This window comes from Pangasianodon hypophthalmus, chromosome 10 (assembly GCF_027358585.1).
Source record: "Pangasianodon hypophthalmus isolate fPanHyp1 chromosome 10, fPanHyp1.pri, whole genome shotgun sequence".
In the NCBI taxonomy this organism is placed as follows: Eukaryota; Metazoa; Chordata; class Actinopteri; order Siluriformes; family Pangasiidae; genus Pangasianodon; species Pangasianodon hypophthalmus.
The window spans coordinates 7,838,635-7,850,820 of NC_069719.1; the positions used below are offsets into that span (position 1 = coordinate 7,838,635).

Here is a 12,186-nt window from a genome sequence, read left to right on the forward strand (position 1 = left end):
TCTGCTGTTGTAGCCCATCTACCTCAAAGTTTGACATATTGTATATTCTGAGATACTTTTCTGCTCATCACGGTTGTAAAGCAGTCATTGTGGTTGGGGACAGTCATGGCCTAATGGATAGAGTTGGACTTGCAACCCGAAGGTGAACCTGAAGGTTGTGGGTTTGAGTCTCAGGTCTGGCAGGGATTGTAGGTGGGGGGAGTGAATGACCAGCGCTGTCTCCCACCCTCAATACCACGACTGAGGTGAGACACTTGAGCAAGGCCCCCAACTGCTCCCCGGGCGCCGCAGCAAAAAAGGCTGCCCACCGCTCCGGGTGTGTGTTCACGGTGTGTGTGTGTTCACTACTGTGTGTGTGCACTTGGATGGGTTAAATGCAGAGCACAAATTCCGAGTATGGGTCACCATACTTGGCCACAAGTCACTTCACTTCACTTCACTTAAAGAGTGGTTAGTTACTATATACTTCCTGACATTTCTCTCACTAATGAAGTGTTTCTGCCATAGAACTGCTTCTCAATGGTTGTTTTTGTGTTTTTACACCATTCTGTGTAAACTCTAGAGACTGTTGTGTGTGAAAATTCCAGGAGATCAGCAGTTCCTGAAACACTCAAACCAGCTTGTATGGCAACAACAAACATACCAGGGTCAAAGTCACAGAGGTCACATCTCTTTCTGATGTTTGATGTGAACATTAACTGAAGCTCTTGATGTCTATCTGCACTGTGCTTCTGACACATGATTGGCTGATTGGATAATTGCATGATTGCATGAGTAAGGGTAGAGGTGTACATGAGCAGGGGTACAGGTGTTCCTATTAAAGTGGCCAGTGAGTGTAAGCATGCCATGACTATAACTATGGTAGTGTATCTTAAGAGCAGTGTTTCATTTTACATTCTTTACATGCTATTGTGGCTGTATTTATGTCTCACACTTAATATATTGCTGTGTACAGTACATCTAAACAACAGAATGATGTAACGTTGAAAACACTGTGTCTGGATCAGGTCTGGAATTACAACTCAGGTCAAAGTGAGATTAATTCTTAATAAGTCTGGATACCACACACTTTAGCACATCCTTATATTTCTATAACCTCTGGTCCAAAATTAGGACAAAAAAGAAAGTGAGCCCAAAAAAGATATGACTTAAGAAAGGATAATATGGAAAAACACAGACACACACACACACACACACACACACACCTCGGTCGATCTGTGCCAGCTCTTGGTTCTCTCCTTCAGAATCTTCGCTCTCTCCGCCCTCTTCACTGCCATGGTAGGAAATCTGTGTTTGGAAAGCAACACACAGATCTCATGACTTGTCTCATACCCGAGTTATGATAATGCCGTCCTAACACAAAAAGAGCTTGTGGTTGAAGAGTCATGGCTCTTAAAGCCTTACATCTGTTTTTCTACTCTGCTGCAAGAAAACCTAGCACAGCCATTCACGACAACATCATAAACAACTTCAGGGACCCAGTAGGAAATGATCCAGATTTTTTTTTATTTAGTTTTTGATGCAAAACAAAAAAAATGATTGCCTACATTTTTGTATTTGGACCATACTTCCATGCACAACACAAACTAACCAGTTCCCAGAGAGAGATGTGTGCACGACTCAGAAACGGGCCTAAAAACATTGACAAAAATGTGCTCACTTTGACTAATTTAATTCAATTTTATTTATATACCACTTTTAACAATACACACTGTCACAAAGCAGCTTTACCAAAATCAGGATGTAGATTTAGATACATAATGAGCAAGCCAGAGGCAACAGTTGCAAGAAAAAAAAACCTCCCTGTGACAACACGAAAGAACCATCCCCTTCTAGGTGACACTGGATAGTGGAATTGTAAATCTTTGAAGTATATAGTTGTAATATAGTCAAGACAAACAGTACTAAGTGTGTTGAGAGGATATTTCATGTGTGCACTTTATATTATCCACTAAAGCAAGGAAGATAATGGGTACTATATTTATATTATAAATTATTACAGTACACAAGTATAGATTAAAAGCAAACAGTACTAAATGTGCTGGGTCACAAAAAATGGGTCACATTCAATCTGAGAAAAAAAAAATGCTGCACAAATTTGCCTGTTGAATGTCAATTCCAAAACAAGAACCACACATTCAAAATGAGGAACTCTTGCAATGAAGGAGAGTCCCACCCAGCAGAACTGCTGTAAAAACACGTGTTGCAAGCTGTGTTCCTTTCCACAGCCAAAACTGCTCCTTTAAGAGCAAAACCCCCTCAGAGAGAGTGAAAGAGAGTGAGAGAGGCGGGGAGGCAAGAAAAACAACAGACTACTCCTAAAGAGTTAAGTAACCCAGTGCAGAGTAATTACCTTGAATCGGCCAGGCCAACCAGCTGCCATCTGCTCTCAACACACACACACACACACACACCTCTCTCTTCAACCTCATGCTGAGCATACAACCAGTGAAAATGTAGGAAAGAAAAAGACCCAGAAAGATGAAGAAGAGGGGGAGAGCGAAAAGCAGAGAAACTCTGAATGAGATAAATGAGTCTTTCTTGTGGTTGAAGAAGGATTGTAAGGAAACGAGTGAAGTCCAGGGGCCTAAAGAGAGTCTGCTCCAATAGTGAAACAGCCTTAAGACCTTACCACTTACCACACTTCCATTGAAACCACTCCTTACGTACACTGGGTAGATAATTACAGCTCACCACTCCATATAATACCACAGCACTCTTGAATTCGTGAATCTGATTGGTCAGACGGTGTTCATTTTTATAACAGCAGCTCTGACAGTAGTTACGGCTGTAATTCAAATCACGGGTTTATTTTAATGTGCTTGTTCTAATATGTTATGGTTTCTATGGTAACAATAACAAATGTTCCACCTAATCGAAGAGTAATAAAAAACAAAAAACAATGTGTAATTGTTGATATGGGAAAGCTTCTGTAAGTAGACATTTATTAAACATTTATGGAAGGAGTCTCCAGTGTCAGTGCTTTGTAATGGTGAGTTGTAAGTTTTACTCCACAGCAAAGTCTTCATAACAGAGAATTTTGCATTTTAGGGTTTCTCTGAAACATGACAAGCTGCAGTTTTTTTGTCTTTTTAGCTTCGAGAGAGGGGGAGAGAAGGAAGGCTGGTGAGGAAATGACTGTTTACAGCTGTTGATTATTTTCCTAGCTCCATCATGTTCTTTCCTTACTTATACAATGATGTGTAAGTAGTATTCTGTGGCATTTTGCGACAGACCAGATCTCATGACATGAAGGAGGTAAGCTAATGTATATTCAAGCCACCCACTATTTGGAAATTAAAGCCTGCAACTTTAGAACACTCTTCCACAATATTCCCATTTCCACCTCCTAAATCATCGCAGATGTACAGGACCTCAGAGAAGGAAAAAATTGCGAGGAAATACTGTGTAAAGATATTGACCAAGCTCTTAGTGAAGCACAAAGATTATTCAAATATTTGACAGACACTTTTATCAAAAGCAACTGGCAAGTGAGGCAGAATCTGATCCAAGCACGAAGCCATTAAAAAAGGTGACGGAGATACAAGTGCTGCAATAGTAAGCTTCCAAGTTTCCACCAAATGATGAGAAACAAGTGTGAGAAAGAACTGAGGGCCATGAAGGCTGCAGGAATTGCCTGCGCTAGAAACACTACTGTCACACTATGAATGGGGCAATCTTACAAGTTAAAGATTTAAACCTTCAAGTGGGTTACCAAATGAAAAACTGTGCACACTTTGAACCACACTCAGAGTGTGTTTAAAAAAAAAAAAAAAAACAGGTCCTTGAACAGAAGAAAATCTACCCTGAACAACTCCTACAGAAGAAAAGCAACTTCCGATCATAATTATTATAAATTTCACCTTTATTCCTCCATGTTTCATTCAGCTGTAACGCGACTCAACCCATCATTCAGGTAAAGAATGAAACACTACGTCACACACATTCACAACCCACTGACAACCAAATACTCTCCAACCCACCAGGGCCAGTCTCCCAGGAAACACTCCCCAGATGGGAGAAAACAAGCCACGACTATGTTTGAGCTTGTAAACGGCGACTTTCCCTCCTGATTTTATCAATAAAAGACTGTTACAAATACAGTTCAGTATATTAGCACCATACAGTGCTGCTTTGCAACTGGTTATAAACTCTCAAAAATGTCTGAGCTGTTAGAGTCGGTTTGTTAGTGTTGGGTTAAATAAAGACTTGAAAGTGTTGTAAGTTAGATGAATCAACTGCTTGCCACAGTGTACTTCCAATATTTCATGTACCTTCCTAGCAATAGCTTTCTGTACCATTAATTTCTTCCTTTATCTGACACTCACTCACTCACTAATTTACTGCATACCATAGTGCTGTTGAATTCTCAATTCTGATTGGTCAGAGGATGTTGATTACTTTTCTGTAAAAGCAGATTTGCAGTAGTGTCAGCTGCATGGTTTGCATAGAATGTGCTCATTCTAATACATTAATGCTTCTAAAGGGTCTTGTATGACAGATACGCTACAAAAACGGATAAAAAAAAACGTAAGTAATTGTTGATATTGTGATGTTTTCATTTATGGAGAGGAAATGTTTTCATAGTATTTTTGGAATGAGTCTCCAGTATCAGCACTTTTTATTAATATTTGTCAAGATTTGTTAATTTCAAGAGCGAAAAAAAACAGGTGGAATGACCGTATATAGCTGCTATAATGTAAGTGGATGTTTTGTGGACGTCTTATACCACGACAATTTTAATTTTTTAATGAATGACGTATCAGAGGTACATACCAGAGGTGGTATAAGAGGAGTAAAACACTTCAGAATGTGCCATTATCTGAAAATAGTCAATTTCCTGATTTATTTCTTACATAGCCTGTTCTATATAGAGTATTTATATAGATCAGCAGTGGTGGAGACTTCAACCTAAATTTACTTGACCTGCCATCACATATACAATGTCTTAGTGAACTGAAACCCACCAAAATACAGAAGTAATAAACGTGATTGTCTGTATTAAATACACAACTAAGGAGTACTCTGGCTTTAGCAGTTGTTAAATAAGTTTTTTTTTGTTTAGATTTATATAAGGTTTATTCATTCTGATAAGAAATTCAAATTGAAAGAAATTACTTTGCAGTAAGTGTGCTTAGTGTGGCGGTCATATGCATTGGTTGTGCATATAATGAACTATCCAGAAAATATGATTAGTCCACTAAGAACACAAATGACCTTAGAAAATAGCTTCACTTCAAAAAGTGCACTACAGGTTAAATAGAGATTGAACATGAGAAGGAATGTCTGTTCTCCGTCTTCTTTAGCTAATGTTTCTCATAAACTAAGCAATGCACTGCGAAAAACAGAGTGTCTATCCAAACAATTTCTGCAGTTGTAGCAGTTGTATATGCACCATTATGGTGGAGCAAACCTATGGTTACTTACTTGCATTTACTTACAAACCTTTCAGTTTGTTCCGCATCCTTAGTTAGCTTTACACCACCCACTTATTTAATCATCCTTTCCACATTTTCTCATTCGCAACCACAGTGCATAACTCATATTCGCTACCACAGTGCATAACTCACCTGCGTATTAATACAAACATCCATTTTATTCACACTTATTCAATGGTGAATCAAAGGCGATGACTTTAAGGAGAGCTCTTCCAATCTCTCCACATCTCCTCTGTCTACATTTCATCTCCAGACTGTGGAAAAAGAGTGCTGCAGCACTGGCAGAGGATACGAGGGGGGGTGTATAAGGTTTCCCACAGTGAAAAGCACTCTCCACAAGGTCACGGTGTGTGTACGTGCCTGTGAATTGGATTGCTGCACTGAGGGCTGATTTGCTGTGATGACAATCATGTAACTGTTGAAAAGCACAGTGAAATTATCTAGCGTAATGCATCATGTGCATCATGGCATCATGTGATGCACTGCTACGCTAGCGTTGAAGTTAAAAGTCTGGTAAAACATCTGTTGCTCCACATTGCAGTGCATCACTCCAGCCACAGACCTCTGTTCCACACACTGGGAAAAACACAAGTCTCAGAGACACTCATTTTATCTTCATAAACATCCAGGAAGGAGGCGGAGGGAGTAATAAGTGCAACATGTTTTTTTCTACAAATGCTTCTTTCTGCATGCCCTGGCCCTGTGCTAAACTTAACATTCGTTGTAGAAATTTAGAAAGCCGCTGAGGAGGCTGTTCTCAACCTCACTGAGTGTCTCACATGGTAATCCTTAACTCGTTTAACCTCATACTGGATTTTTCCAATTTCCTTTTCCACAGCTGTCCTTAGAGTTCAACTGAGAACCTTTTTAGGCTGTTCCAGAGGGATATTAAATGGCAGACAGAAAAAAATGTGGACAATTTCCTTATTATTGTATTTGGGGAAAGTTGTAAAATTTGTTAAAAATTCACTGTAACAAAGGGATATGTTATGAAGGGATGTGCTGTTATACAATCCTAAAAAAATCTTTTATTAAATAATGAGATGTCGTGCTTTTTAATCTGTTTATAGTTATGTTTAATGTTGTGGAACATCTGCGCAACAAGTCATTCCCAATAAACAGTCATTCCCTCACAAGCTTCTCTTTTTTCTCTCTCTTACAGTTAGTAAGACAAAAAAAACACAGCTTGTCCTGTTACCAACAAAGAGCAAAGTGGAAAGCAAGCCTTCTATCCTGAAAACTTTCCCATGTCAGAAAACTTCAAGTTACAAAGCACTGAAACAGAAGACTCCTTCCAAAAATGCTAAAAAAAACATCTCTTCACATGAAAGTTCACCATATGAACAATTACAAACACTGTTTATGTGGCACATCCCCCATATAGTCCCTGTGTAAGTTCCATCCATCCATCCATCCATTCTCTGTACTGCTTATCCTACACAGGGTCGCGGAGGAGTCTGGAGCCTATCCCAGGGGACTCGGGGCACGTGGCGGGGGACACCCTGGACAGGGTGCCAACCCACTGCAGGGCACCATCGCACACACACTCACACAGGACAGACAATTTTGGAAATGCCAATCAGCCTACATTGCATGTCTTTGGACTAGGGGAGGAAACCGGAGTACCCTGAGGAAACCCCCAAAGCACAGGGAGAACATGTAATCCCCACGCAGACAGGGCGAAGGCATGGTTCAAACCCCCAACCCCGGTGGTGCGAGGCAACAGTGTTAACAACTAAGTCTCCACAGTAAGTTGTACTATAGAAATGATAACACATTAGAACTAGCACATTAATATAACTGTTGTAGCCAAAACTACTATCAGGGCAGCTGTTATAAAAAATTAATCAACACCTTCCAAATAATCACATTTGAGAATTTAACAGTGCTCTAGTATAAACTTTGAACATTCTCTGCAAATTGAACTTTGGAGGCAGGTTGGGTTTGAGGTTTCGTTTGCCAAAAGTAAAAGAATGCAAATGTAAATAAAAAGAAAGCAAAAAAAGAATAGAAGCTTTTTCAGTGGATTAGTATTTGTTCTGCAGAGTGTGAGGTACATTTTATAAACCTACTTTTTCTACTTTTGTGTGAAAATGTCTACACTAAGCAGCCTGCCAAGTCTAAAATAACACATGTACAGTAAAAGCACATTCACATATCACACTCTAATGTGCGAAAGAATGAAATCCAAGAGCCAATTTTATGTGGGATAAGTTGCCTGGTATCAAGCAATGGAAAGATGAAATTGTTGATGTGGTGTCATGCACTGTTCAGTGAAGATATGCATCATATTCCAGGTTTAGCTGTGCAGCATGCTCTACATGTTCTTACTGGCAGGAAATAACAACAGGTTTTAATTTGCATTGCGTTATCCATCTATTTATGCTTCTGTACAATTACAGTGTTTTGTGTTCTCCTCAGAGTTTACCTTCTCCTCAAGACTTTGGGTTTAATTGTCTATGTTCAGACATTCAGATTATTTTAGCATATCCGACTTGAGCATTTCAAGGAAGGATTTATTATTATTATTATTTTTTTTTTTTTTGGTGGCTGATTTGCAAATGAAGTTCTATTGGATATCCTATGTAGTGAGGATACAGAGTGAACAGGAAGCCATTTTGGATTCATCCTAACTACATAAACCTAAGAAATGTAAAATGCAGCTAATTAACAGTGACAAGAAATAATGTTGTGAGCAAATAAATGAAATCCAATCTGAGATATTAAAAATTAAGATTATGAAATTTTTTTTTGTTTTATTTGGAATTGTCACTGTTTACAAGGTATGTCAAAATATCATAGTATCATGCATTCGAATACTAAATCTTCAAACTATTTTTTTTAGTTTTTAATGGAAATTTACAGCTCTAATCCACAATAAAATAGGTTTTAGGAGCAAGCTAACTAGCTAACATTCACCTGGCCTACATTACTTAGCAAACACAATATGATGTTAGCAATCATGATTCAAATAGTTTGATTCAATATTCATCATCCGCATGTATATTATTTGATAAAATACTTATACAGTTCTGTCCTGTTTTCCGGTACAGGAACAAATCTTACATTTTAATTTTTTTTGTGCTTTCTACTCAACAGACTGAGAGGGAGAAGAAACTTAGCCAGGCACTCCTAAGCAAACTAGCGCTAGCTAGCCACCATGAAATGATAGAGAAACAAAGGCCCCAAATGTGACAAAACTATCTCAGAACAAGAGGAGATTGTTGTGAAAAAAGGTCACAGATTTTCTGGAGTAGGTTTGGTCTTCCTAAATTTTATGTCAGGCAAAGTTTGCCAGAGACAGTGGACAGAAAGCCCTGCAGGAGAAAACAAAAAGGCTAATCTTTGTTTACAAGCTCAATTTAAATGACTTCTTGGCAGCATTTACCTCATGTCATCCATAAAATTTCCCTTTTTTGTTTATTTAGGATGGTTAAATGTGCTGGATGCCAAATATAAAGCTGAATGCTCTCTCTTTTTTGTTATTCCTGTATAACAAAATTCGATCTTAGACCAGATAATCTGTTTGTATTCTTCTCTAGCCTACTGAGCTATTATACGCTCTGAAAATGTCATGGTGTTGTACATTTTCAGGACATATAGCAATTAATAAAGGGTTTTACACAGTTTATAATTTTCACAGAAGTTTCCAGTCTGTGTAATGGACTAAAGAACTCACACTTCATGTGTGTAAAGTGTGTTCAAGAGCTTTTCAGTATTGTGTGTACAGAAGAGCCCAGCTGTGTTTGGAGGAAGATGAGGGCAGACGCTACACAGACGCTATGTGTGGACTTTTAAAGTGGTTCTTCTCATGTGACAGGGTGAGAGATTATGGCTGATGATGACAGTCTTGGATTAAAAATGACAGAGACAGGGGTGTGTGTATGTACATGTGTGTAAAAGGGATAACAGAGGATAGTAGGAGTTGATGTGATAATGGTCAAGGGTCAGTTCCTGCTTGGCAGTTCACGGTCATATTCAAATACACACACAAACATTCGGATGACTTCAGTGCAGTATATTGTAAAAGTTTTTGCAAGCGAGAGAAAGAGAGAAAGAGAGAGAGAGAGAGAGAGAGAGAGAGAGTGCTGTATACCTACTGTCTAAATATGTGTGTCAGAGACATGAGCGCTGCTAAGCTGTCTGCTAACAGTTTGGAATCGATGGTGTTTCTGCCATCAAGGCCAGTGTGTGCAAGTGTGTCCCCAAGAGTGGATGACTAGGTGTGATCATAGCAACAGGAATGAATAAAGTTACAAAAAATGCACACAAATGCATACACCTGCAATAGATACTTCTCTTACTATTTCAGTTTCGAGTGCTGACACTGGAGACTCCCTTCCACAAATTATATATATATATATATATACATAAAATTCTGTTCATGTTAAGTGTCTGCCATACAAGTCCCTATGAATTAGCCTTTTTTATAGAAATGGAAAGTATTAGCATGAAAACTGTGATTTGCTTGCAGCCAGCATGACCGTCAGAGCTACTGTGATAGAAAATCCATCAACAACTTCCGACCAAGCAGATTACAGAATTCAGCACTGCTACAATACTGATACAAGTAATAATTACGAAAGATCTGATAAGAAACTACTTTCAGATTCTCAGGTTGGGAGATTTTAATTTTTGATATTTAGATCACATTTAGAGAAATAAGGAAACATGGAATTGTAGGAAGTTTGCTGGCTATAGATGTGAAGTGAATTGTGAAATAAATGGCACCATTTCTTTTTACAGCAATCTTGAAATGGCAGGTTTGACAAGTTGCTATCAGTTGATCAAATGATATGATATTTAGCCAAAGCATGCTGAAGGGACAATGTTTCATGATCAGGAGGTAAAAGACTGTAGACAGGGAAAAAAATGCCATTCAAAAATTTCCTTCCAAAAATAGATATGACGGTTAGAGTACACGTGAAAAGGTGTGTGCTGGCATACAGCATCTCCTGTCTACAGTTTGTACCAGCTAAGACTAAAATCACCAGTCAAGATATTGATCACTAAAGTCTCGAAAGTAACACTTCCTTTGCACTAATAAATGCCTCATTCCCTCCCAGTTAGTCATATGTTGGTCATATTTTCACAATCTTGCCACAGCTCAATTTTCTAGTGAAAAATCACTGCTGAATTCTCGAATGTGATTGGTTAGATGTTATTGATTCATTTTCTATAACAGCAGCTCTGACAATAGAGGCAGCTGTAATTCAAATCGCAGGTTTATATTAACACAATCGTTCTAATATGTTATCATTTCTATAGTAACAGGTAAACTTCAGGGACACACCACATAATCAAAGCCTTCGTTATTTCACAAAGAAAAACTGTTTCTGTAAGCAGACCTTTATTTTACGTTTATGAAAGGAGTCTCCAGTGTCAGTGCTTTCAGAGGTCAAGCTGTTCTTTGACGTTTTCCAACACAGGAAAGTCTAAAGACTGAGGATGTGTTTGTCTTATTATATTAAAGAGAGCGAGAGAAAAAAAAGAGGCTGGTGTAGGAACAACTGATCGCATCTGCTATAACATATGCCATAACAGGAACTAACTTGTTTCACAGACATTCCACAACATTTAAAATCTAACTATAAACAGATAAAAAGTATGACATGATGCGCATTAAAAACTAAAAAAAAAAAAAAAAAGTGTAAGCGTTGACAAATTGCTGTGGGATAAAGAGAAATGAAACACTTTGAGATGTGCTAACTTCAGGGTGGTAACGTCATCACACCACCTCACCACTGGTTATTTTCCTATAACGTCAGTGTCTCGTTGTGTAAATACAGTAAATACAATAATAAAACAATGTTGTGTAAATAGAGTAAATACAGTAATAAAACAATGAATGCACATCTATTAAGAGAGTTACAGTTTCACACCGTATTATCACCAACAAGATACAACTGACGGAATCTGGTTAATCACGGCAAACTGTCCACATATAGTTTTCATTATTAATACAGGGTTAATCACCCATCTCCAGATTTACCCTAAGCATTACACAATCTCAACATTTCCTTCTCGATCTTTACTAATAACATTTTCCCTCTGCGACTGGATATGACGATTAGACTCTTCATACTTTGATTCACTTTTAGAACCAGTCCTTAAGCACGATGGAAATGATCACTGGCTAGAAAGTCCCATCATTTTCCTCCTGGCCTGCGCAAAAGCAAACATTTCATAAATTGCAAGTTGCATGCCAGTAGGATTTAGGCCTGTGATTCACAGCACAAAGAACACACTCATTTTGAGTGGGAAGCACTGCCAGTTATTCACAAGCTTCATGACACTTTAACCAGTTTCCCAGCAACGTCTAAAATATCATACACCAGCTTGACATTGTCTCTAACATTCATATTATAGTTTATCATCATTCATTTAGACATCAGAGAGAGCATATGCTTCAAGTGTGACTATTATATACTGTGCTTTCTTTCTTTGCAAGGTCAGACTGCTGTCCATGGGAAGGTTTAATGTTTGTCAGGTCAACCCTGAAGGAAATTTGAGAATCTGGAATTTATATTCTCAGCCCTCTTGCTAGCAAACGAGTCACAGAGCCATTAAAAATGGGTTTCTCAGTAATGACTGGAGTGCACTGACCCACACAAACACAGGAAGGTAGATGATAAACACGGATCTGAGCACGTCTGCTTTGCAAAGGGAAAGCGAGAGCAAGAAAGAGAAAGCAAGTAAATGTCAGTATGAGTATGAGCATGAGTATAAGAAATCACGTCTATGTTTG

The 12,186-nt window shown here is 38.4% G+C and overlaps 1 protein-coding gene across 1 annotated transcript in view; it reads right to left on the reverse strand.

Annotated features, from left to right (window-relative positions):
* The window catches only part of si:dkey-16j16.4 (uncharacterized), a 29,152-nt gene that overhangs the window by 12,173 nt on the left and 4,793 nt on the right, over positions 1-12,186 (reverse strand). Inside the window, exon 2 of the mRNA XM_026944186.3 lies at positions 1,206-1,287. Coding sequence (XP_026799987.3) covers positions 1,206-1,287 — 82 coding nt within the window. The remainder of the gene's footprint in view (positions 1-1,205; positions 1,288-12,186) is intronic.